At 37.5% G+C, this 27379-nt stretch overlaps 1 protein-coding gene across 1 annotated transcript; it reads right to left on the bottom strand.

The window, feature by feature from the left end:
- LOC108241247 (protein tweety homolog 2-like) lies at nt 1-26701 on the bottom strand. The gene is made up of 14 exons (XM_017425267.3): nt 26305-26701; nt 23302-23474; nt 17964-18075; nt 12648-12868; nt 10590-10685; nt 9175-9247; nt 5909-5978; nt 5757-5812; nt 4154-4246; nt 3978-4070; nt 2588-2730; nt 2276-2464; nt 2118-2196; nt 1-852 (listed from the first exon to the last, which is right to left on the bottom strand). The coding sequence occupies exons 1-14, from the start codon at nt 26431-26433 to the stop codon at nt 772-774; spliced, it is 1608 nt and encodes a 535-aa protein (XP_017280756.1). The 5' UTR covers nt 26434-26701; the 3' UTR covers nt 1-771.
- Nucleotides 26702-27379: the final 678 nt, after the last annotated feature.

Here is a 27379-nt window from a genome sequence, read left to right as displayed (position 1 = left end):
TATGTACTAAGACTTATTATTGTTGTGATGAAATTACAGCACACATATAAACACTGGCTTAATTATTTTGTTGTTGTTGGTAAGAGGTTGAAAACAATGTTGCCACGTGCAGCTACATCCCCAGAGTTGCATTAAACACCTCATGTATTTGGCATATTCTTAAAGGCATCGTTAACTGTTTGAAAACAGAATTACAATATATTGTTTGTTCTTTATTACACATTCCATTATGGTTTAGAAAAAGTTTAAAAAGGGGTGTTTCAGTTCATATTGCACCATTTAAAATAAAAGGCCAAGAAAAACTGTAATACATTTCTACTGAGGAAAAGGAGATACTGCAAAAATACATTGATTAAAGGCCTACATGTGGTCAAATTCTGTGGTTCATATCATAGCAAAATCCTAATACTGACCAGTAATCATATATGCCACATGAATATTTAAAAAAAGATATTGTTGGCTCTTTTGAGTTGAAGGTTTTGTTATTTGGATGATAGAAATGCTTCCATTTGAGCTGTAGAACTGCCATAGAACAAGTACATTTTTCAGATGTGTCTATTTTGGCAAACTCTGTTCCAAACTGCATTAAGAGCTTTCCTAGCAGTGTGCTGATGTGTTGCTGAAGTAACGACGTCACGTGGCCTGCTTTCATGCCTTAGTCTGGATGTCAGCCTGTTGTCCTCGTAAACAGGATTATGTCATGAAGACAGCTTTCATGGTGGGAGCTCTGAACCTCAAACTGAAGCACTGAAGGGTTCGACGGGTAGCAGGCTACACTTGGAATTCACCACCAAAGTGTCTGATCTGGGCATCAGTCATAGATAGATAAGTAGTCCTCATACTGGGTGAATACTGCAGGAAAACAAAAATACCATGTCAGAACATGCACAAATACTCCTGTTATTATGTGCTGTTTTTGAGTCTGTATAATGCAAAACTAGGAGGGGAAATGTCATTGGTGCGAGGAGTTAAAAAGCAGGTGAAATGAAAAGTGAGAGCAAAAATAAAGGGTCATAAAATAAATTGCACTCACATGCAACACTCAGTGGGAAAAACAGTGCCAGGAGGTCAAAGCTGTGGTACTGTATGGAGCTAAAAGTATCTCCCTAAATTTAGGTCGTAGGTTAAAACATTCAGTGTGACAAACATCCTTATATAAGTTTACAATATATTTAAAAAAGGAAAATGAATTAAACTAATCAGAAAAAAATATTAAGTGGACAGAAAATTTGCAGTTATTTAAAAGAGTGAGACAACAAATAAAGTCACTGCTTCAGTTGGACACAATACTGAGAAACACACACTCACAAAAAAAGAAAAAAGAAATGCTGATTTGCAAAACCCAAACAGAAACCTCAAACCAAAAGACATACGTAGCACAAAATGCAGTATTTATTGCAATTTTTAAAAAAAGTTTCAAGCATCTTTGTCACAGATACACAAAGAACAGATGCCTGCGCCTGTTAAAAATGTGCCTTATAGAGGCAAAGTCACATTTTAAACAGCGATCCAGATTCTTTCCTGCCTTCTCCCACTCAAAAAGATGTTTCAAGTCTTTGGTGTGCAGTGAAGGCAGATGAAGCCACAGAAACAAAAAAAATTGTAACAGAAAAAATAACAAAAAAAAACCTATCACACAGTAGAAACGCGGACTGTGGATTTATCAGTATTCTGCTTGTTATCTATTATTTAGCCCCAACTCTGGAGACGTGATCCACTACACACAATAAAAGCAACAATTAAAGTGGATACCCTACATGATATACCCAAGTTCACAGTGCTGAAGGACCAGCAAGACGTTATTTTGCACTGAGTGTTGAATTTTTTATGTGAAGTAAACCTTTATTTTGTAAAAAATCAGAAATACAATTCAAATCAAAAGCAGTGAGTGTTGAAGTGAGGTTAAAAATAGATGCATTTTTACAAATGGCCAGCAGAGATCAGTCTTCCATCACATGCATATATGTATAAGTCCAGTTTCTACATGTTGGCTGAAAAGGTTGTCTGCAGTGTCTGGGCATTGTTATGCTCATAGTGCATGCTTCCTGTTAGTAGAATCACAAGTGACATCATCATCATCACACTAGGGACACTAAAGCTTCATAAGGCCAACGAACCGAGGGAGGTGGTGATCCTCTCCCTATCAGCGACACATTCTCATAACGAGGGGTCTCTCCAAACAGCATGGACTGATTCCTGTAATGCAAAGAAAAGATAGTAAAGAGTAAAAAAAACACACAAATATGAGGGTATGATCATATGCATTTGATCTTACATGTATTCAGGAGGTGGTAAGGTCAAATTAGAAGTAGACTGAGGAGGTGGATGAAGGCTGGTCTGGCTGCCAAGGCTGCTGATATAACTACAGAAGCTGTGTGTGTTGGACCTTCTGGGGTTGTATGAAAGCCGACGCGCTTCGGGGTTGAACGGATCCTCCTCATCTATGTCGTTGTACTCCTTTTCCCTGGATGAAAGTCGTAGATTGCACAAAGAGGCAGGAAGGCAGTCAAACAGAGAGTGAACATTTTTTTGCAGAAGTACATTGCAAGCAGTACATAATGGAGTAAAGGGTTGGTTCGGCACTGACCTGCTGCCCATTAATGTCCACAGGCGGAAAATTACACACAGCATGGCAGAGAGAGAGCAGGCAGCCAGGAGAGAAAACAGAGAGAGGTAGAGGAGCCCTTCCACCCCATCATAGCACACACCCATTAGGGCATCCAGGTAGTCCTAAAAAAAAACCCTCAGCTGTCAGCATTCGGAAAAAAATATATATCACTCTAACATAACACCATGACCATTACACGCAGATGAACCCATTTACTGTACCAGTGATACTAAAAAAAAACACAAGTTCTGTGAAAGTGGCAGTTTATTTCATGTCCTTACTTCATTTTCACTGGCACTAATAAAATTTATTTTTGCCTACCACCGAAAGGCAAAGATGGACAAGGATGTTTTTATCCAGGTCTGTGTGTGTGCATGTGTTCATCTGTCTGTTAGCCAAATATCTCATAAACGCCTGAAATTTCTTTCTTGCAGGAAATAATACTTGTGTGTACATCTACAATTGATTACATTTTCAAGACAACCCAACTCAAGATGGCTGCCACAGCTACTCAACCTTAGTCTACACAAAAATGGCTATTACTGAGTGAATTTCACAGATATGGAGCTAAAATTTGCCATTGTAGTAGGTGACAGTCGATGAAAACATAATGTAAGTGCCAACAGATCATGCAAAACCTTGAAATACAGTGCAGAATGCTATTTTCCAGGTTTGACCAAATTGGCAATGACTCCATTAATTCTCAGGATACAATGATCTTAGCACAAAACTCTGAAATGCAAGGCGGTAGGTGATATAAATTCCTTCTAAGAATGCTATGTCTTTAACGTTAAAGAAACAGTTTAAAGGTGATTCATTTTGAACCACAAACGATTTTGGAATTCCATTTTAAACTGGAAAAAATAAACAGCTCTCTGCGCTCAGACTAATTCTGATGACACGCTTGTTTTGGATGCATTCTTAGTTTGCTCAGCTTCTTGTCTGACAAACAAATTCTGAAAAACTGTCTTGTCTCTGTTTTGTTGTCATATGTGTCTCTGCTGCAGAATGTTTGAGAAACACTGAATGTAATACAGCATTGTCAGAAGCAGTGTGAATAGTATGTTTTTTTGGATTGCAGGGGGACCTCGTCATCCATTAATGCACAATACAGGAGACATTTGAAGTGCTGGTCCAAGCCTGATGTGTGAAAGGACATTTTTTACCTATCAGAAAACAGAAGGCGGTGAGTAGAGTCTGTCTCCTTTAGATGCAGTGTTTTCACAGTGCAATGGCATATATACACGTGTGAGTGGATGGGAAGTACAAAGATAAGGTCAAAAATCATTTCAAGTGGTTCTCTAAGTGGCTTTAAGCTCTGCTACAAAGAGTTCCCATTAAAAATGTCCCAGTCACACTCTGACCTTACCTTATGTATCCCGCGGCAGTCAAGCAAGGCTGTTAGCTGGTGCAGACTGAACTCAGTGGAGTTTAACAGTCGTTGGATCCCTAAAAGGTCTCTCTGTATAACAAGGGGTACAAGGAGAGACGGTGATGCACAACCTTCCACATCCCAGTGTAATAGTCTGTCAGACAGCCACTTACCTGAGCAGTGGGGAAAATCGGCGCAGAGTACTGCAACAGCCCCTGGATCTGGATTTGCATGGTGGTCAGGGAGCGCTGACAGACCGTCAGTGACTGTGGAAACACAATGATTCGCCACATCATACACACACATGTCCACAACAAACAATTATTAAGTACTGTTCGGGAGGAAAGCAGCATGTCAACAAACAATTCAGTGTTAAGTAAGGCTTCATAATGCGCTTAGCCTTGGACAAATTTCTTTTTTTTTTTTTCCAGACAGACAGATTATCCTTTGCTATCAATCATCTCGCCCACCATGATCCCCTCCCAGTTCCACCAACAATCTCAAGCAGAAACAAAAGACCAATATTTATATCAACTAGGCCATCAGAGAAAAGGATTATCTTTTCTGGGTAAACAAGCATCCTTTTAATCCATAAATGGTGCTGTGATGATAGCTAAGAATCTGGGTTTTTAATAATTACAGGTCACGGTTTTATCCTCTAAAAACTAACACAATGTGCCATGTAGATTTAGATCGATTTAAGATTATTCTAAACAGTCATGTCAAATGTTTCCTAAGCATTTGCTAAAACCCTCCTTCATATTTATCACTTACTGTCAAAGGGCAAAGACCGACGATAATATTTTTGACATTGTTTGTGTGTATTTCTATACTTATGAACCACTTGACAAGTTTTAAATAAACTTGCAGAAAGTAATCACTGCTTTAACATTGGTAGTCAACCCAATTTAAGATAGCTCCCACAGCCGACTGACCTTAGAAACACAAAAATGGCTATAACTCAGTCAATTTTTCAGATACTGTGCTAAAATTCAATTTAGTTGTAGCTGTGTGTCAGTAGCAAAACATACCTAAAGTGCTACTCATTGCTTAAAAACTAAAGCAATGAAAGGCAGCAGGCGATGTGAATTCCTGTAAGGAATGCTTGGCCTTTAATTAGTTTGTGTAAAAACACACTCAAAGACTATAGTTTTCTGTCACATAAGTTTATATGACTAAATCTGGCCGCAGTGAAAATAATTCACTCCTGAGCTAGAGCAGTTAAGTTCCAAAGTGGTAAACAAGCTTGGATGAAATTGTGTGACAGCTGCAGGTATTATTGTCATTATTATTATTGTTTGGGGGGTGATTTCAGTGAATCAACATTTTGGACACAAATAATTAGCTTTCCTGGCACAAAGGAGGTTCAAGTCTTTTAGAAGGGGTGATGAACAGAGATATAAATGCTCAAAAATGTTAGCAGTGATGTTTCACAGTAGTCATTTGTATGCACAATGTAAAGAATACAGGAAAAAAAAATCTCACAGGTGTTTCTGTTAGGAGTATCTAAGACACTAATTAGTTTCAGGTTTAAAGCTACAGCAATTTCATAAAGAACCAAACACTGAACAACATTTTTCTTAATCAAAGTTAATCATTTTGAGCAATTAATTTGTTAATGGGGCATTTTTATGTAAGATTCCATTGACAGCACATAATAAATTGCATTTCTATGACAACGACAAAATATATTTACGTGTTCATTCATTTTCCAATGTGTAACTCATGGTAAGTGACTGCACAAATAAGCAGACAGCTAAGACGTTTAGTCGATACCTGCTGGAAAGGGTTTGGTAGAGTCGGACTGCAGAACAAATAATAGTGTGCAACATCTGCAAGGTGAGAGAAAAGGGAAGGTTAGCGTTGCGTCCCAACACTCAGCGACAAAAGCTTGTGTGTGTGCAGCTCTGTCGGCAGAGATAAATTACCTGCGCTGAGGAAATCCTTGGTTTGGTTAACAATAAACTTGTCTGGAAACACACAGAAGTCACTGGTTCCCTGCAGGGAAATAACAACATTTTAAAGGCATGCAAAGGTAAAAGAGGTACATCCAAATTTATGCTAGGCAACTGAATAGAAAAGACTGACTTTAAATTAAACTATTTCTAATAATTTACTGCCCTTTAGTGTGCAAAAATAATACAACAGTTTGTTTATGATCACAGTTAGCCGACATTTTCTCACATATTTAGACTAGAATGCATTGAATTGGAATAAAACAAGTACTGTCAATTAAGCTTTTAAATTGTAATGGTCCTATGGAGCAGAGTAATGATTTGCTAACCATGGACGAAATATACTTCTTTTTTCATGCTTTCTAATTCATTCATAGACAGCTGCTAATGAACATTCACAGAGAGTCTGGGGTCAAGTTCATGCAATCTCTGTTCACCCACACCGCAAAACCACCAACAAAAGCAGCTATCCAAAGCAGCAAATACCAAAATTCATCATAGCATTTTATTTATACATGTGTGCATAATTCACAGCTGGGAAAAAATAACAGGTTTTTATTCATGCTGATGTAGTTCAAAGGCAACATGGAACCTGTTATCATTCAGGATAACACATTTCTGTAATCTATTTCAAATACAGCCACCGTTTCATTTGTCAGTCACAATCAAGAGGTGCCTTTTTCCACCTCGTCACTGTGAAGGACGACTCAAAAGAACATGGCAGGGAGCAGAGCTGCTTTGATTTTACAAAGCAATGATGCAACACACAGACAAAGACGCATAGGTGCTCACACACCCACGCACACACACACAGGGGGGGAAAACAGGCAAAAAAATGTCATAAAAATGTACACAGTGTATGCAGGTAAATGATATAGAATTAGTCACTCTAACATGAGGTATGAGATAAAGATGTAGAAGCAGACATTAAACAATATGATTTAACATATTTTACCAGAATAATTAGAATATTTAGATCATGGTGCAGTAGTAGGATAACATGAGGTTTTAAGTATTTTTAAGTATCTACCAGCGTAAATCACATAATCTTTCTTATGAATCACTAAATGGATTTTATGGAAACTTTTAGAAAGTAACCACTGGGTTGACGTCTACAACTGATTAGCTTTTGGAGTTAACCTGATTTAAGATGGCTGTAACAGCAAAGCAATCTTACAAAAAAAAATAATGGCCAAACTCAATCAGTTTTACAATGATTGAAGTCAAATCTGTTGTGATAGGAGCTGAGTGTTGTCCCCAACACATGCTTTGAGTGCAACACATTACACAACATCTGTGCTTAAATATGTTTGTCTGTTAGCAAAAATCTTATAAACCACTGGACACATATTTATTAAACTTTTGGAGTCAACCCAATTCAAGATGGCCATCGCAACTAATCGATAATAGCCTACACAAATATAGCATGAAAAACTGTTTCACACTGCTACACACTACTAAATTTCAATTGTCTACTGTTATATGGTAAACTGATACATGCAAAGGCTGTAAAATCCTAAAACATGCAGTTATTATGAAATACAACAAGACACAAGATTCCCAGCAGCAACTTGTAGCATCCAATCCATTAATTATAACACTTGTGTCAAACACAGCTTTTATTCAACTTAAATCACATTTTGTTCACATTGTGTTGATCAGAATCTAAAAAAAGAAAAAAAAAAACTGTACAACAACAAGCTAGGCACTGTTGTGATGTTACACCATCATCTCTCTCTCATTATACTGGAGGAGACATTTTGTTTATGCTCCATCTCATCAAATATGCATACATTTGAGTATTTTCTGGGACACCACCATCATCTAGTTTCATTTCAAAAAGCACAATATTTATGCATGCATTTTTTTTAACTAATGATGTCGAGGTGTAACAAGTTTACTCGTTTGTTTTGCATACTGTCCCACATTCTAAAGCATGTTCTTTCAAAAATAACTTAACCTGGAGGACAAAATTGCCTGTTAACCCATTGAAGTCTGATGTAAAGCACATGTTTAGAGGGTGCCAATGGGTTGACGACAAGACAGAAATAAAATCTTTGGCCGGTTTACCTCAGCTGACCCTGTGATGTAATGTACTAACAACAAGATACACACATTTTACTCAACTATTTTGGACAATCTGACCAGAAATGTGCAGGTTTCATGTTTAATAGTAATATAGTGAGCTATAATATATGCACAGTCTATAATATCAATTATTTGCTTTTGCATTTGCAGACAGTTTCACAAAAACATGTTCAATTTGCATACATGTTGTTGATTTCAGGTTAAAATCTGCATGTCTCCTCCTGCCTGCCTGCCTTGAGACAGCCAATGAGAGACAGTCAAATCCCACAGGATAAATCACAGATGTGAGGTTTCCCTACTGGGAGCAGACAAATTAAGAAAAGGACATAGTGGACATGAGGGATGAAGGAAAGCTGGTAGCATAGGGGGGGTTATCGTCTGGACCCCCGACAGCGTCCCTAATATGAGCGCCATTAAACACATTAAGTCCAGATGCGCAGAACACATGGTACAAAATCTTGAAAAGAACACAATCTGTCAGAAAGAGAAGAAGGCCTAAGAGAGAAATAAAACTGCAAACAACAACAGACGAGATTTTAAAGAAAGCAAAGGCAACAATTAAAGCTAGAAAGCTGCTTTATTTACAGCAGGGCTAAGACTCCTGGATCTAAAAGACTTGGGATGTGTAATCAGCTTTACTGCATGGCTGACCTTAGGAAAGAGCTTACCATAAACTACACAGGCAGATACAGACACCTTTTAAGAAGCTAACATCTTTGAATTTGTATTGAGAGGAACACCCCTTAGGAGGACCGCATGAGAGAAATACAGGAAGCTGAGTTCAAAGCAAATAAAAGGCCTAGCAATATGTGAAGGAATGCATAGAGTTGACTTTAAAAGTAATCAGTTGTAGATGTACATCAAGTCATTACTCTGTGAAAGTTTCAATAAAATCTGTTCAGTGACTCAAGAGATATTTCGCCAATGGTACAGACAAACGAACGGGCACACACAGACACAGGCAAAAACATCAGCACTCTGCCTTCACCTCGGCAGTGGCTTATAATAGGAGTGAAGAAAATCTTGAGGTTTCACTGCACACAATGACTCTCTATAGTGCAACATTCGATTATATTTATAAGGCAAAAGAAAAAGCAATCCAGCCTGGGTTTGAAACTAAATAAACTATAAAGATTCTATGGTTTACTCACCACAGCTGTAGCAGTGCCAGTCCCCAATGAAGCCCAGCTCAAGATCAAGGACAGGAAAGCAAAACCCATGATCCTGGAGCAAACGAGAGTGGCGGGAGTTAAAGGTGTGTCTGTGTGTGTGTGTTTGGGGGAGTGAGGGGGTGATTGGGAAATACAGAAGAAAATACAAAGACATATGGGGAGAATCTGATGAATCAGTTTGTCTTGGTTCAGTGAGACAAATGAAGCCCCATTTTCAGCCAATTAATTTGATTTATGCCCCTCAGCTTTTTATTTGAAAATTGTTCCCCCTCTGCCTAAAAACAGAGCTCCAGCTGCTGTGGCGCATTTTAGATTAGATCATAAAGTGGAAATTCAATTAAGTAAAGTTATATAAAAAGCAAATTAATTTATGATTTCTTGTTTGATTTTTTTTTTTCTTACTGCTAGATAAATGTAATGTATTAAAAAAAGATGTTTCATTTATTTGAAAAAGCAACAACTGAATGTATTACTGATTTTAAATACTTTTCATTGCCTTCCTAATTGTCTGCTCTGTCTCCTCCAGGCTGCGCTCAGACTGTCAATCCACAAAAAGTGGCACTGTATTCAAAAAGCAGCAGCAAACTTTGGTTTATTGATTCACATGTACCCCATTTTTAAAGAGACGAGTTTAGAAAAAAAAAGGTCAAAAAGAACATAATTAAGAAAATTGCCCCACTATCAGCAGGAATTTTAAGTGACCACTGGCATAGAGCTCAGAAAGTGTTATGAGTGTGAGGTAGATAAACTGTGTAAAAAGAGAGAAAATGGCCCCTTGATGGATATAAAAAGGCTGATGAGGGCTTCAGCGCTCAACCCACTCCTCAGACCTTCTTAAAAGCAACAATAAAGCAGCCTGAGAGCACTTAATAATTAGTTAAGGGAGCAGTCTTATCCTACTTGGACGATCAATAGGCATTAGTGAGGCCCATTAGAAAGGGATGTGAGGAGCGATCCCGAGCATCATCTGCTAACACTGACACGTAGGTTGCACTAAATTGGGCAAATGGGATGCAGCAGTCTGGATTGCGGGTTTGCCTGTCAGACTTCAGTGTTGGTTTGGATCACTGGCTGCAATTTACTCAACCAAATCTTCCTCAACTAAATCTTTGTATTCGTTTCAGTTTTGAAATCAAAATTTTAATCAGCTGCTTTAACTGAGAGTTTCACATATTTGTATTTGCAAATAAAACGGTTGAGAAAAGGAATAAGAGCTATCTGAAGATACCGTCATGTGGGTCGCTAATAATGCTAATGAAGAGTATATGGTGCCAGAGATGCTGGCTTTAGTTCTCTCTTTCTGCAGTCCCTCAATCAGAACAAATGCACAACATAAAAAAAGTAGCTTTAACTTCATAAAAAAGGCAAACCCCATTCACACTTGTGGTACCTACGTGACAAGCAGACATCGGGACTGCTTGGCTATTGCCAAGCACATGGCCAGGCAGATGACCAGATCAAGGATGAGCAGCAGCAGATAAGTCAGCCATCTACAAGACAGAAAAATGATGCATCAATAACAATTCCCATCATTAACTTCCACTTACAGACAGCATATTATATGCACGTGTTGGAGCCTCGGAGAGTGCTGGCTGAACATATGTTCACCGCTGAAAGTGTGAGATGAATTTGTGTCTTGTATCAGCATTCTTGTCTCCTAGTTAGAGCCCATCTGTTTCAGGTAATTTCCAGCTTGTAGGGCTTAATAATTCAACACCACCAATCCATAGACATTAATTTTTTATCCTCCTTTGAAAATGTCCTTCTCAAGAATGGCTGACTCTAGGTTTGAATGTTGTGTGTATACATATTTGTGTTCGGACTATTGCCAAACAAATGCACATTCTCATGACTCAACTACTTGTGGCCTAACAGGGTGGTAAATGTACATCCAAGGTAAAAAACATGGATATTCAGGATGTCACATAAACAGTTAAATTTGCTGAATACTATAGACTGACACATGGTTGATGCAGTGCACCTGTAGCATAATAGTTATTCTGTGCACTGAGGTCAGCAGAGAATATGATTCACTCATTCTCACAAAGAAGTGCAGAGGTACTCTCACAGACTCAATAAACTGCAGACTGGCCATTACTTTACTCAAAGATGAGAGCAAATGAATGGAGGTTGTGCACTTTACTTTGTCTGTGAAAGCAGAACCGCTGAAGCACCAAGACATAACCGAATTCACACATAGAAGAGAGAAGAAAATATATAATACTGAGGAGGGGAAAAAAAAAGAAAAGTATCATTTTTGCTTTGTTCAAATGACATTGGATTTGCTGTAACATTTTCTGTTCAAAACCCAGCTGCAGGCTGTTCAATAGCTACATAAAATCCAATCAAGACCCAGGGGATCAGTGTCAGATAACTGTGGTCCAAAAGAAGATCCGGTGTCAGTACAGAAAGAACACCCCATGTGGAGCCATGCACGACTGTGTATGAAACTGATATAGGGATATTGTATCACTACTGGTGGTAAAAAATGGTTATTTGGACTGTTGTCTGCTGCTTTGTCTGCCTTTAAGATCATCATTTGATAAGAAAAGACAAGGTAATCACAGTTTTAGTCAAACCTTGTCATTGACATAGGTGATTTCCTGCAATATTGGTATCTTGCAAGAATGTTAGAGCTTGGAGTATGTGTTGAGGATCTGAGTTTTATTGAAATCTGTCCAGTGGTTCATAAGATTCATATTTTGCTAACCTGACAAACAAACAAACACATACACACGGACATACACACACAAAAAACATTACTGCTCTTTCACTTTTAACAACAGGCTAAAGGAAAATATAGAAATTAGGTTTGCTGTAGTATAAAAATAATTTAGAGTGCATGTATACATAGTAACTAAAACTTATTTTACAAACAACTAAAACAATGAAACTGTTGCAAAGCATGGTGCACAATGGCAGGATATTAATTTTGTCCTCAACTGACATTGATTTGTATTTTGCGTTTAACGTTAAATTTAATTTGAATCAGCAGTTTTTCACACTTCATATACAGCTATTTTTCTTCCTCTTTTAATAATGGATATTTTTATTATTTTGAAATGTCTTCTTTGTTTCCTGAATAAAATTGTTATTGGATTTACAAAACATTTTCATAGAACAACGTAAAACTATTTGCAATCTGCGAGAGCAACAGTTTCGATGAAAGGAAATAGTTTAAGGTCAAATAGACACTGCCGTGCATAATGTTCTGTGAGGGCGATGCCTGTTAAAGCTCCACTGCTCAGTGGAAGATGAGCGCATTCTCAGTTTTCATTTATTTCGCAATCAGGAAAAATAGCTTTTCCGGCTTGGGTTCCTCAAGGGAGATCAATAAAGTCCCATCTGCTCCACATCTGCTTCGGATAGTCCATTCTGAGCAGTGTGCTTACACATACTCATAAAATAAATTTATCTCCATCAATTTAGAGTTGTTGCTAAAGCTCACCTACCTGTAGTACTCAATGAAAGCTGTCTGGTCTGCAATGGCTGCCAAGTCAGCCTTAGTTTTGTTGATGTCTGGCAGAGCCGTCAGCTCACGGACAACATTGTTAACCATCAGCTGCATGAAACGCAGCGCTTGGAGGTAGTCAGTCCTGGCACTAAAGATCTCATCTAGACGTCCCAGGTGCTGCTTGAGTCCATTTTCAAAGTTGTTACGAGATCCTGAAACCTGAGAAATACAATGAATGAAAAAGAGAGAACATAAGATAAAGTTTATTTGAACTGTAACACGAGATGTTGTCAGTCTTTGACTAAGAGGACAGATGCATTAGAAAGCACAGTGAGAACCACCACAATAGCTTCAGATCTTGTTTAAGACTTCACGTGCCACAGCTTTTTAGCACTGCGCATGATTGGGTTGAAATCACATATGTTTACTTACTGTTTGTTTTATGACTCCATGTTGCTCTTTTTATGGGTTGTTTTATTTTTCTTTTGGTTCTTCCTCTTGTTTTATCCACTCTTACTAGTTATATGTTTAAAAATAAAGATTGCACAGCTAGAGGGAATTTCAACATATTTCCAGGAGGCAACAGCCAAAGTGGCTAATCCCTTTTTAAAATGATATTAAAAAGAAGTTATTGTTGTGAAAAGGCCTTTTTCACACAGTGGCCATTCCATATCTGCACTAAAAAGACCCAAAATGAGACCCTGTAGTTTTTACAGAAACGAAACATAGGCAAGTCAGAACCACTTGTGTGCTTAGCCAAGCTAACATCTTTAATCAGCAGACTGACAACAGCTTTACTGGTTAGAACAATAAGTAATTTCAGTTTTGTGACTACCTTTATTGACTGGTCAGAGGTGTTTCAGCAGCAACTTTGATACACAGACATATACTGATAAACCAAGTGTTGTGCTAAGGGCTTGTCTATCCATCCACCTGGTCACCACTTTCTACACAGCTAACTCATCAGCTCATCGAGCTGCAGTTTACAGGCCTGGCTACACTCGGCTCATCACCAAATTATTGTTTGTCTCAAACTGGTGTCTGAATGTCTCACCATGTCCTATTCGTTCTAGCTTTCTCGTATTGGATTCTTCCCTGGGCTAATTTCTGTTTTCCCTCTCTGCCTTCCAGGAGTTTTAGCTCATCTGCCACTCACTCACTTCCTGCCATTCTGGCACAACCACTCTGTCCGTTCCCATGTCTCACTCCATTCATTACTTACCTGAAATACAATAAGTCTCCACTGTTTCACTTGGCCCAATCTCTGTCTGCAGTTGGATCATTTCCAGCACCTATGCCAAGGTGAACTTTAAAGGTCTGAATAAAAACATAAATTCAAGCTCGACTTGGTTTAAAGTTTCACACTGTTCCCAATCTGTGAGCAAGCTAGTGGAGTGCCGACTGGCTGCACATCGTTAAATGCAACAAAATAATTATAAACTTAATGTAATAAATGTTTTTCAAGAACCCACTGAAAAGGCTGCGATATTTTGATTAAAATTAATGTTGAATTTGTTTTTATTCGTGTTTGTTCCATTTAAAAAAAAATCAAACATGTGGAAATTGTTAGAATAAGTTAGATAAGATGAGTATTATGAGCTAATTTTATGAACTTTTCCAGTCATGCTCTGGGTTAATGATGTGCACAAAATCACATCGCATTCCAAACTTCTTCCGAGTGTCTCTCTATAAGGAGCCCATGGTGACTCAACTTCTCCTTACAGATCTGGAACTGTTATTCATTATTTTAAGGAAGTTTAAAAGAAAAAGCACAGACTTTAAGGAATAAATAAAAACTTGTATGTTGTAGCTCACAAAGCACCATACTAGAATCGAATTACGTTGAGTTACAATCCTGACTCATTTTGAACAGATGTTGCTTTCAGTAGTCTATTCTGCATTAATTTGCCACAACTCACCTATCTTTTCTAATTCACAACCAACTTCTTGAATACATTCAAGAGAATTAAGTGGCACTGTTCATTCCCACTTACTGAAAATCTAACGCAAAAACAATATTCTTTTCGTCTCGTTGATATTACAACTGACACTGCAGAAAGATAACATCCATGAATAAATTTTACTGACTGATGTCAAAGGTGGTGTCTCAGTAAGATCTCAGAAAGGAGTGCTGATGTGGAGACGAGGCAAAGATACAGGCCTTTCCTCTACTCAAGCAATCCCAATGGGTAGAGGATATGATTGCCAGGAAACTACTCTCTCTCTCTTTTTTTCTCTCGCCCCTATATGCTCATCATCCCTCACAATTCCTGCCACAGTGCTTCAAATCTTATCAAACGCCAGTCTGCCAGACTGTGAGAAATGAAATCCATCAGTGAGCTGCTAGGGGTGATCCACATTTCCCTAATCTGGACTGCCCCGTCTTCCTTTAAAATGGATTAAAGCTCTCTTTTACAGAAAAGCGGGTCTTAAGGACAATTCTCCATACTGGACATGCCTGTAAACTGAAACTCACAGCAGCGCTACCAAAGATTTTTCCAAGCACAGCCACACTGCACTGGTTATAGCTTGATTTTCAAATGATATATACTCTATTCACTGCAGAAATAAAACAATATATGATTGCAGCACTTTAGACTCAAGAGAGTTTATTTTATAGGCAAAGACATTCAAGAGAATTGATTTATGATGCAGGAAGTGGTAATCATTTTGTTCGAAGGATCACAAGGCAGCTTTCAATTTCAAAGAGGAAGCACTGTATGTAAAAGAGCAAGCACCCCCGTAAATTGGAAACACAGATTTTGATGTAGTGTGATTGCTATGTTCTCTCACCTATTATTTCTTGGCAGCAGTGAAGGGCCCTTAATATTGCAAGTCGAACGCTGGAAACAAGGCTGAATTATGAAATGTGTGTGAACTATCAAAAGCCCCCTTCAGTAGCAAATGGAGAATGGTCTTCATCCAATCTTTTCTTTTATGACACACTACAAACCCGTTCATTCTCAGCATTTTATGATGAGAAGACCCTATGAAGCTGTCAGTGGAGTCAAGCAGCCCTTAGAGTCAATCACACACCTAATTGGAGCATTGTGAATCAGAGTCACTGTTGGAGATCTTTCTATTAATTCAATTCCGTAGTGTATTCCCTTATGAAAACAAACATCTCTTTAAAGATGAAGTTCAGATATTTTTTTCCCCTCAAGAGAGATTTTAAAGGAAGGTTATGAACATTTAATATATTAACAGTTGTAGATAGCTCTTTGAGCAAATTCTCTTTGGAGAAACAAAGGTTAGATCTTCATTTTATTGTAATATAATATTTCTACTGGAAGTGTCCCAGGCTTGCAGCAGAAGTGCTACAGATACCTGCTGCTGCCACTATTTGCGCTTGCCAATAACCACAGAATTCTAAGTAAATAACTATATATTGCAAAACTGATGATGATGTTAATTTTTTTAGATTTGCAATAAAGATTTTAAAGATTTGAGTTGTTTTAAAATGGCAGCAATACATTTTTGTCTCAGCCCGACTCAGACTAGTTGTTAGCTTGTCAGTCGGATCAGAATTAAACTCTATTTCTTCAAACTGAAGTCCTTCATAACGCTATTTACAACAGGTAAGATAGTAGTTGTTTATAAACTTTCCACAAAGACCCACTTTAAAAGATTTGAACTACCTCTTTAAGGCTCTCAATCAAAAAAAAGCTACTAAACAGAAACAAAACACACACAAAAACAAAAGCTGAAGAGACAATTTGCCATGTCAGTAACAAATAAATAAATAAAAAAGTGTAAGAAACTACTACAATTCACAAGCCTAAACATAGACCAAAGCAGCTTCAGCTTTATGGCCTGCCATCCAACCCATCTGCTCTGTAAGTGGAGTATGCTGCATCAAGCTACAATTTTGAACACATGAAAGCCTTTGTATCTCTGGGGAACATTAATTCTTCTCATGCAGCCATAGTATCTATCATGCTTTAGGATAAAATCAATACCAGGAAACCTCAGAGAAAGACTGCTGCAAGGATGAAGAACAATCAAAGCTCAAATCTAAAGTTAAAACAACAACAACAAAAATAATAAACACAATAAACTTGCTATTTGTTACATCAAGCTCAAATTGATGTAAATACAATAACCCTGGAAGAAAAACCTGTATTGAATTTGTAAAGGTGATGACTTTATGTTTCTTTTGAGCTTGTGCAAATGTTCTTTACATCAGTGAGAACAGACAAAACTATTATTTCAAGATGATCGTTAAAATTAATTAAGAATTTAAAAAGTAACCTAAAGCTTATAATAAACACAAGTCAGTGTATCTACCTTGAACTAAATAGAGTATCATTCAAACATGATTCTGTTTTTCCATCACAGGCAGTAACAGAATTTCAGCATGGACACTAATTTGCCCACTCATTTACACAGCATGCGTGCATTAAAGCACTTTCAGTGGATATATGATACTGGCATGCACACAAACGCACCAAAGCTCACACACATACAGTTAGTAGGGCTGCACGAGATGGAAGGAGGAGAGGATTAACATCCATTAATGCACAGCAGATGGGAGTTAATCCTCTTCTTTCTCATTGTGATTATTGCTTCTTGCAAGGCCGTGTTCTTCCTCTCCTTCCTCTTTCCGATCCCTTCTGCACCTATAAGCCTCCGAAAATAACTTCCCCCGAATGCAGGTCAGGAGTTGCACAGAAATAATCCGTATTTACAAATCCGCAGACAGCAGTCACCTAAATTCCCTCACTGTGACAAAAAGTGGATACAGACCCCCCACAGTGAGGCGCTGCTCTGAATAAAAGAGGAGCTCTGTTGTCTACCAGCTGTAAAGAATTGCTTTCTAAAAAATATATATATAAATAAATAAAAATTGAAGCAACAAGCCATGCAAGGATCATGCCTTTTCCATTACCCAAATCTTAGTAATTATTATTAATAAAAGCATAAGCCATGCAGTCATTCATAGCAAAATTATTGTTTATATTTTCCACAACACTGGCACATTTATTGCCTGGTCCAGTCACAACGAATCTTTTTCTATCAATGCCACACTTACAACGCTGTTCTGTAAAAAAAATAAATAATCAAATGCTGTGTTATATTTAATGAAATACAGAATGCAATAACTGACATATCACGGAAAGGCCACGGTTTAAATTAAAACAAAAGTACCAATAAAAGAGCATCTTTCCTTCTAATAACACACATTTAGCTGTAAAGTAACAGTAAAACACCAGAAGTCCTCTTATATTGCTGCGTATTGGATTACAGCAAATGTTTAATATTTATCACGTCGTGGTTATAGAATGCGGAGCAGAGGTTGGCGTGCTTTTCTCACCAGATTGTTGATGCTACCCAGCGTGTGATTGGCGTTGTAGAGCGAGTAGGTCAGCTGGTAGACCCCATCGTTAGTCTGGCTGTTCCCATAGAAACCCACTCCTACAGCAGAACTGTGAAAATAGTGATGCAAATAAAACACATCAACAGATTGCTGTGTTTTATTATACCACTCACAGGGAGTGCACAGGGTTATCAAAGGGCAAACATGTAAAACTATAGCATATGCATACAGTATTTTCATTCCCTGCATAAACAAATAAAGTTTGTGCCTGAACTATCCATCTCTTACTTTTTTCTACAAATTACGATAGAAGGATGCCAAGCTGAAGTAAAATGCTAAAACAAACTCCATAATTTATTTTATAAGAGCTCTACCTCTACCCATTCTGCCATTCGAGGAATCCTGAAATTAAAAAGAGGGATTAAGACTTTCAAATATTGTCAGCATTAAAGTCTCAGTGACATATACATGCATTGCCAGTTGTAATTCATTACCTTGCTGTTTCTTTTTGAATGAACTTCTCACATAAAAACTGTAGTATAGCATCCAATTTAGCCCTCATATATCTTTCATTTCAGTTCATTTGATTTGCTAAGAGCCAGAAGGCATAACCATCATGCAAACCATGGCACTAAGACGGAAAAAGAAAAACAATTTGTTTGCAATGATAGAAAATGTCATGTTAAACAACTGTGCATGTATCCCGTGCAACCATGTGAACATTTCAGTACATAAAAGAAACTCCTGATGTGCTTCGTAATTTCGGTAAGATAAGCCACCAGACTTAAACCTTACGGTGTAGGCATTAATCGAGTTCAGTTTTGAAACACATTTTTGTAAAGATTCTAAAACATATGTAAGTTGTAGATCCAGTGAGCACCTACGCAAGAAAATCAATAATTAGTGATATTTACTGCGTGAATGCCAAGTTAGTGCTCGCACTATAGTACTGAACTATTGTTGTTTATACTGGTGTCTGTCATATGCTTTTTTGGACTCAAACTACTGTATATTTTGTACTATTTTAATCATATATCAAGTGTTTAGCTACCTTTTCGCTACTATTAGCTTTTAGTGACAATTTTGGAAATTTCAGCTTTTAGTTCTGGCTTTGTTAATTTTAGCTTTTAGATACTATTTTGCAAATGTTATTTCTGTTATGTTTGTTTTAAACATGTTTTAATTCAGTTTCAGCTTCAACAAATTTCAGCAAAGTCATTCAGAACTAAGCATTCATCCTGGATTTACACAGACAATGTCATATCTCCAGTTGGATTGGATTTTCATACTAATGTGTACAAATTTGCCAAAACAGATTTAAGAGACCATTTTCATTAAAAGACAAAATTCATGTGCATTTAACGAGTGTGGAATAAAAAAAACAGCTTTCCTTTGGTCTTGTCGCTCAGAAATTCAAATGACTTATCGGGCAATACTAACTTTTATTCTCCTGTTTTAATGTGTTTAGAGGTCACTCTGGTGTGATTCTTTGAAGCGCTCCTGTCTTCATTTTGCATATATATAATAGAATCCCCTGCCTGATTCTTTTGTTTCCCCCCTCTAAACCAGTTCTCTCAGGTTATGATGAGGAGCACAGCGGATCATGTATAATCAGATCTGAGGCAGGAAAAAACTAAATACAATTACAGCAGTCCACAACAAAAGTCCAGCTACATGAATGTGGTTATGAAATTACTTAATTCAGCTGGTTTATAAAGAAATCATACACTCTTGCGTGATGTTTTTCACAGCATCTGTATTCCAGCTGATCTGTGTTGGCCTTCACAATGAGCTTCTTATTAACCCTCCTGCCAAAATGACACATCAGCAACAATGAAGACCAGCTAATGGTACGGTAATGAAACAGTAATGAGACAGAACATCATGGGGCAGTTTAGTCTCAAGGGAAACATTAGGATTTTTGTGGCTGAGTAAAACACTCCCTGTAGCCTGAGGTTATTAAAAAAATGGAAGAAAAAAAAAACCTTCATGTCATGAGCTTAACAAAGTGTCCACTTGAGAAAAATGTATAAATGTCTTGTAGTTTCATGCATATTGCCCTGACAGTACTCCAAACTGCTGCAGGGGCAACAAAGACCGAAGGAAGAGGCTTATATATATATATAAGTTTCATTTACTAAATTCAATTTAGCCCAATCATGATCCAGAATAATCATTCAGATGGGCACAGAAGCTTTTAAATCCTTTATCTGCTTGAGCTGCAAATCTAATTAACTAGATTAAAAAGCTCCACAAAGGGAATGACACACACCCAAGATCTTTTATAGATTATATAAAAAACAAGGACATGTAGAGCATTTATAATAAACATCCCAGGGCAGTTAAGACACACAGTGGCTGGTCTGAGCTGCTCTTTTGCCACATGTGTTGCAGAAACACTCTGTTTCATCAAGTCTCGACGGGTTAAACTGAGAACACGCTCACTTCCTGGGGATAACTTCTGACTCGTCAGATAAAGGGTTTTACTTTAATGGTCTGAGTATGACTCAGATCCTTATTCTCAGACTCCAAAGGTGTCATGACCGCCTTCTGTCTTTCCACTCTTCCATCATGACTGTTTGTAAGTTTTGCAAAGGAACACTGGATGATAATCATAGCGTGTGACCATAATTTTGTGTTAAACCTCTTCAATTTTCTAATGATGTAATTAACTTCACCTTTGGACACTTTCTCCGTTCCTTTAATCCTTTCCCAGATCAATGCTCTTACAGGCCTGCAGGCAGCTTTCTCAACCTCAGAGTTTGTTTTCCACTCTGACGTCTTACAGCTGATATTCCATCAGACGTTGCATAGAAAGATGTGTGCACACTTAATTGTGTCTAATAAATTCCATTAGGTGGAAGCGGATTCCAGCCAATTAGAAGCATCTCAAGGACGACAGGTAAAAGTAGTATTCACCGGAGGTCAGACGTTCACGTCATAACAAGGGCTGGGCTACTTTTATACATGAGATTTTACTGATTTTATTTTGACTATATTTGCACTCTTAAAATCTCTGCTCACTTTGTTGTTGAGGATCACCGTGGTAAGAACTGAAAACTTTCCGTTTGTGCTGTATCTTTTAACATACCAAAGAAAGAGGTAAGCAAAGAACAATCAAAAGCTTCTTTGCTTAACATTTTTAAGTCTTTTTTAAAATGATTCAAGTATTAACAAAAAGTATCACAAGAAATTTTACATAGAAGGATTAATGAAAGCTCTTATGCAACAGCATCATACCCAGTTAGTTAGCATCACAACAGGTCTTGTGTGCCGTGGTAGGTACTAACTATGAATAAAAAGAGCTAACGAAGTTAAAGTTCAACACTGTCACAAGTTTTATCAAATTGGTGCACAAATTCAGTTATTTTGAGGGGAAATAAGTTGTTCCTTTTAAATTTTAGGACTTTTTTAAAATCAAATTATATAAATATAAATACCTATATCTGACAATGGAAGCTTTATGCAAACCGCCAGCTTTTATTAGTTCATGTGAACTTGAATATCCCCCTTTGCTTTTTAATTTCACTCTAATTGGGTGGCTGTGGCACAGGAAGGATAAGCGGTTGGCTGCCAGTTGGATAGTTGGTGGTTTGATCCTGGCTTCCACCACCACATGCCTTGGGCAAGAAAGACACTGAACCCTAAATTGCCCCCAATCTGTGCATTGGTGTGTGTATGTGTGAGACTGGCTTGTAGTGTAAAAGCACTCTAAGTGATCAAAAAGTCTAGAAAAGTGTTGTATAAACGCGGTCCATTCCATTTATGTTCCCATATAATCCTAAAGGATTATGAGCTGGTAAGTGCTGACATATTCATCAGCATTTTACCCATTAGTTCTCAAAAAAATATCAGCAGAATCTCGCAGCTCTAAAGACAGATTTATTCGAAAAGATTTGCAGCCTTTCCGTGTTGCAAAAAAAATTTGATTTGGAGTCTCTATAAGTGATTGGCATAATTTTGAACCTCAAATCAATGGTTTGAAAATAACAGATAACTGACTCTGAATTATTATGACTGAGATTTTTACTGCTGGGAGTGCGTAGAAAGATTGCTATGCACTTTTTTGCTTTACAGCACCTCACTGATCAAAGATTTTCTTTTTGATTGTGTCTATATAAAAAAAAGAAAAAAAAAACATGTACATCCGTCTTCTTACCACAATTTTGTGGCCTTCTTTGAGAAACCTGGCTTAATAAAACCTAAAATCTGAGAAATTTGTTAGTCCATGCCTTCCTCTTCAGGCTCTGTGCACATTCAAATAGGATGGACAATTTATTTTGCACCATTTGACATTTCTTCGGCACAAAATGCACTGCCACAACATTCTTAAAACTATCAAGTTGTTTAAACTGCAAAGAAAAACTAAGAATATTGTCAGGAATGGAGTTTGTACAACTTATTTGAAAGGAACAGTGCCAGAAAATATTTAGCTGTGCTAATTAAAATTAACACATGCCTGATCTTTATGTCCTGACAGCTGCAGAAAATTCTCAACATACTCCAGGATTGAACTCAGTTTTGAAACTACCATAAAAATCCAGGGCATCAATGGGTAGCAGTGCTGCCTGATAGCAAGAGGGTCCCTGATTTAATTCCTGGTTGGATTCTTTCTGAGTTGTTCATTGATTACGATAGTTAAATGTTTGAATTTATGTCAGTAATTGGACAATCTGGTGATTATTTATCAGCAGTCGAAGTACATCAGTTGTTAGGGCAGACAGAATATTTTACATTGATAACATTTAAATGTAGTTTCAGTTTGATCTTTTTATTTTTAGCTGTTTAAAAGAATAAGTAAAAGAGTGGCACTTTTTTTTTTTTTTTTTTTGTAAATGATTTTATTCAAAACCCTGAACACAAAATGCTCCCGAGCAGATTATGTGCTCGGTGTATGTTGCCATGGTGATTTAACCAGGTAAAAAAAAAAAAGAGAGACATTTTTGTGACGCTGAAAAACTAAGTCATTAATCCTGTGCCGTCGTGCAGCCCTCAGGTGATGACAAGCTGAGGACTGGGAAGTTTTAAAGCAGTGCTGGTTGCTCCAAGAAACAATATCAGTCAACATGAACAAAGTGAAAAATGTCAAGAGCAACACAAACAACAAGGTCAGAGGTTTAAACAGCTTGAGACTCAGAAATATAGCCAGCCGGTGCATCCGAGGTTAGCCAAAAACTTTCTACGTATACAGACAATATGTTGTGTTTCAGCAGCACTGCCAGCCACGATTCTATTTGACAATAATAATACATTTACAAAGAAGGTACGGGTAACCACATCGGTGTAAAGGACTATTCAAAGAACACAACAGTAATATTTTACCATTTATGCTCACCATATTATGAGACCTGTGATAACAGCAACCCAGGTGACACAACAGGTATCAGGCCTTTTGGTTTCTTCATCCAGGTTCCTTCTGCAGCAGCACAAACGCACCAGGTACCCTGCCAGAACCAGCAGGCTCACAACAAGACCCACGGCACCAGCGCATGCGAGAAAAATCAGAGACTGAAAGAGGAACGAGACAAAATTAATTAAATATTCTCTGTTAAAGACATGTCAGGATGTGACTCTTTTCTGAAGAATGAGTCGGTACATTTTTTTAGCAATTTTTATTTACAGAATCAAAAGGTATTATCTGTGGTGGTGGACTGACTGAGGCCACAAACCTTGAGGTTGATCCCCTGAGCCAAAACAACCTGCTTTTATCAAACACTGCTCATGTTTAAAGCCCTTGTTCAGACTAATGCGGAGCTGCTTCATCGTTATAATCAACATTATTCTTGCTGCTCACAGCAACAAAAAGAGCAAAGAGAAGCACAGACCTTTTGTGGTTTTATGGCAAATGCAGCTTACAGAGAATTTGCTGTCAAGTGGCACAGACTGGACTGTGGCTAACAGGAAGGCAGAAATTATCCAAGGCTATGTGTGTGTGTGTGGGGGGGGATCATGTGACACATAGGCTTTTGCTCAGTCTTGTGATTTCTGAGTGTACAAAACATTTAAAGCCTAAAGAATGGACACAGAAGCACACTAATGTAGGAAAACAGGATTTTTTACAAAGTGAATAGATGTTTTGGACATTGTGTGCAAAAAAAGACTTATTTCTCAGCTAATTCTGTAACTTTGAATTATATTACATTAAAACTTAATTAGTTTTAAAGCGGGTTAGACAAAAGCATGATCCTAACTGCACTTAGCAATATTTTGCACTCTTAAGTTTTACTGCTCACAAGTTCAGTGAGTGAATATCTGGTGGACTGACAAACCAGTTTTAGAATTTCATTAGGGACTATTTATGCTCTCTGAATTGCATCGACAGCAGGAACATTAAATTTACATATATTGGTTTGTGTATTCTGACAAACACATTCACTGTTTTACATTTAAAGTTTAGTTAAGTAAAAGGCCTAAAAGAATTGTGAAATTTGAGTAAAATGCAATGCTTAAACAAACACCAACCCATGATTGTTGATGTGTATGCAGCTGGGCTGACCCCACCTGCACTCCTATCAAGATCAGACTTTTAATCTAATGATTTGCTAATTGTTTCGTGGAGCTCCTGATGACTCCGAACTGACTTTGTGCAGAGTTCAGGATGGGTTCAAGTCACTACAACTCAGTTCAGGCTCCTCACAACAACAACGTTGCTCCACTTGCTCCTCTAATTTTCCACTCAATTGTTTAGTAATTACACATGTTGGCACTTCAATTTCCACTGTATGCAAAGCCTTAACAGGGGAACAGATGAATGACAAGTAGGAGGAAAGACTGACACAGAATTTCTTTTTTTTACTGTCATCAACCAGAATGTATGGAATTTTTGCAAAAGAGGGCGTTTGGTTTAAAATGCCTAAAGTTTTTGGATAATAAAAATCAATTGCTTTAAGAAATATATCTGTAACTGCCAATTGTCCACTTTTCACAAGTCTGAGGATCAGTTTTGAAAGATGTCAGTCCTGAAATCCACTGTCTCTGTGACTGAGTAAGTGCTGAAAATCAATGAAGGACATTAATGTCTCAAAAGAAACACAATGAGAGACCTAAACAAGGAGGAGAAGTTTACGTAAAAGTAAAAGTATCTCTGATATTTTCCACAAGCAAATAGTTTTCGAAAATCATTACATGGTCATATAAAAGTAGAACTGGTACACATATAGTTTACAATGAATTAATGTGGTCCCAGTAGTTTACAATTAGAACATAAAAGGGTACTTTCTGAGGTGTTCATTAATGCTGTGCTGTTAGTCTGGTACTTACAATATACTGAGCTTTTTCAGTTGTAAACAAACTCAGCATTTATGTGTGCAATTTGCAAAATAACGTAAACATATCATAGACTGCAGATGGAAAACCATGGAAACAACTGAGCATAAACTTTATATTGGCTTCCATAATAGTTACATTTTGTTCATAATGACTCTGGTGCTGCTGCCCACTCAGTTCCCATCTCCAATGACTTTTACATCATTAAAAGGTTTGAGGGAAAATGTGATTTTACTTTTCTGCATTTCAAAACATCTCTAACTTATTAGTTAAATGGCTGCTTTAACAATTCAGAGCTTGATGGAACATGCAGTGCAGATAAAACTTCACAGATACAGCCGCTTATTGTTAAATGTTGGACATCTAATATGAACATTGTACCAATAAGTGTCAGAATCAAATACAAGTTACAAAAAGTTAATTTTAGACATGAAAAACAGCTGTGGATTGAAACTAAAAGCCTGGTATGTGTCAAAAATGAAATTAGCTCATCTTAGCAAGAATAAAGTATGAAATAAAATATATATATATATATATATATATATATATATATATATATATATATATATATATATATATATATATATAAATAAAAATATCCTGATATTATTATTGGAAGAACTATAAATTGTGGACACCTGCACATCATATCCAGTCTGGGTGTAAAATGAAATATTTGGGGTGTTGTCCAATGCTTGATGTTTACATTCAAGACAAAATTATATCTTTATTTCTTTTTACTTATGGATTTCTGCACATGTATGGGTACAAACTTGTATCACCTTGTTCCTCTGAATGCCAACCTGGATAATACAGGTCATAAGGTATCATGTGGAAACTACTGATCAGGGTGGGGTTCTACTTCCTGATATTTGGACCAAAATTCTGAGAGCTACATACACAGACATCCAAGTGGGATGAAAAAGGGAAAGGAAGAATTGCTTTTTTCTTAACCCAAACTATTTGTTTTTTATTCAACGGTATATAGGGTGTTTAAATATACTGCTGGACATAAAAGCCGGTGTTCAACAAACAAATCCGTGCGCTTTGACGCACAGGTAGAGTTACCAACCTGCTGGTAGCTCGCCTCCTCCGGACTGAAGGTGTTGTCGACCGACTGGAAAAGAAAATTGAAGTGTGGAAAATTGTGCAGCCAGTATGTCCACCACGGAGCGACGTAATCAAGCCTGGCAGAAGCCATTACTGCTGGAAGAGTCAATCCAACAGTCCCCTGAAACAAGTTGGAGACTTTGACACTTCTTCTTTTTTTTTTTTCTTAGGAAAAGTTGGCAAAGAAAGAAAAATAAAGAGGTTTCCACGGAGTATCAAAGTGGAAACTGATCTATTGATACGCCTTCAAAATAAGGATAAAAATCACCGGTTTCTGCTCGGGGCCCCATCGTGGATTGGCGCTCATTTGTTCATCCCGGTGAGTGTAAACAGATCGGACCCTGAACCTGCCTCCTTCTCAGCAGGAGGCGGGACGACTTCACTCCAGAGGGCAAAGCAACAATCCGCCTCTTTGACTTATGGGGAAGCAACAATAACACAGGCCAACTAAAAGAAAAACTAAAAATCTGCACCGACAGGAGCAAAGATAAATAATTTTGAAAAAAAAGAAACGGAGACATTTATCAACAAATTTACCAAATAAAGGCGTCCAGAGGCAGAAAAGAGCAAACTTCCAACTTTTCCTCCTTAAAGATGCAGTGTCTTGTTTCCCTTCTTTACTTTATTCTGAGAGTTTAATTAGAACAAATAAACCCCATAAAGGAAGAATGTTTTCCGCTTCGGCTGGCCCCTCAACTTTTGGCAGCTGGTAAACAAGCAGGGATATTATTCAGCATTTTTTATGACTTCTGCTGTTAATGTCTGACCTCTTGTGGACAATGAGGCGCACTGAGGTGAAGCGTAATCAGTGTGTTAAATGTGTTAAAGCCACTGCTTTTATTTACTTTGGGAGAGGGGTTTTTCATTCTTTCTTTTCTTAGGGGCTGTAACTTGCAATTACAGCTGTAGCAAAACAAATGAACTGCGGTTTATTTTAGTCTGGTGAGGAAAAGCGTTTATTTTAGAACCCGGTTTAAAAAAATCGTTTTGAGCTGACAGTTGTTAGTTAAGAAAATAAACAGTAAAACTTTGCAAGC

This window comes from Kryptolebias marmoratus, linkage group LG12 (assembly GCF_001649575.2).
Source record: "Kryptolebias marmoratus isolate JLee-2015 linkage group LG12, ASM164957v2, whole genome shotgun sequence".
NCBI lineage: Eukaryota > Metazoa > Chordata > Actinopteri > Cyprinodontiformes > Rivulidae > Kryptolebias > Kryptolebias marmoratus.
Note: the sequence above shows the minus strand (reverse complement) of the source record. Positions and strands in the feature narration are given on the sequence as shown.

What these genes read in the sequence shown, in the direction of transcription:
- LOC108241247 (XM_017425267.3), bottom strand. Translation starts at nt 26,433, where the DNA reads ATGGCTTCTGCCAGGCTTGATTACGTCGCTCCGTGGTGGACATACTGG. An exon ending in TGGACATTAATGGGCAGCAG is followed by an intron (nt 2,465 to 2,587) that starts GTCAGTGCCGAA and finishes ACTTTCATCCAG; the next exon opens with GGAAAAGGAGTACAACGACA. An exon ending in TTACCACCTCCTGAATACAT is followed by an intron (nt 2,197 to 2,275) that starts GTAAGATCAAAT and finishes TTTGCATTACAG; the next exon opens with GAATCAGTCCATGCTGTTTG.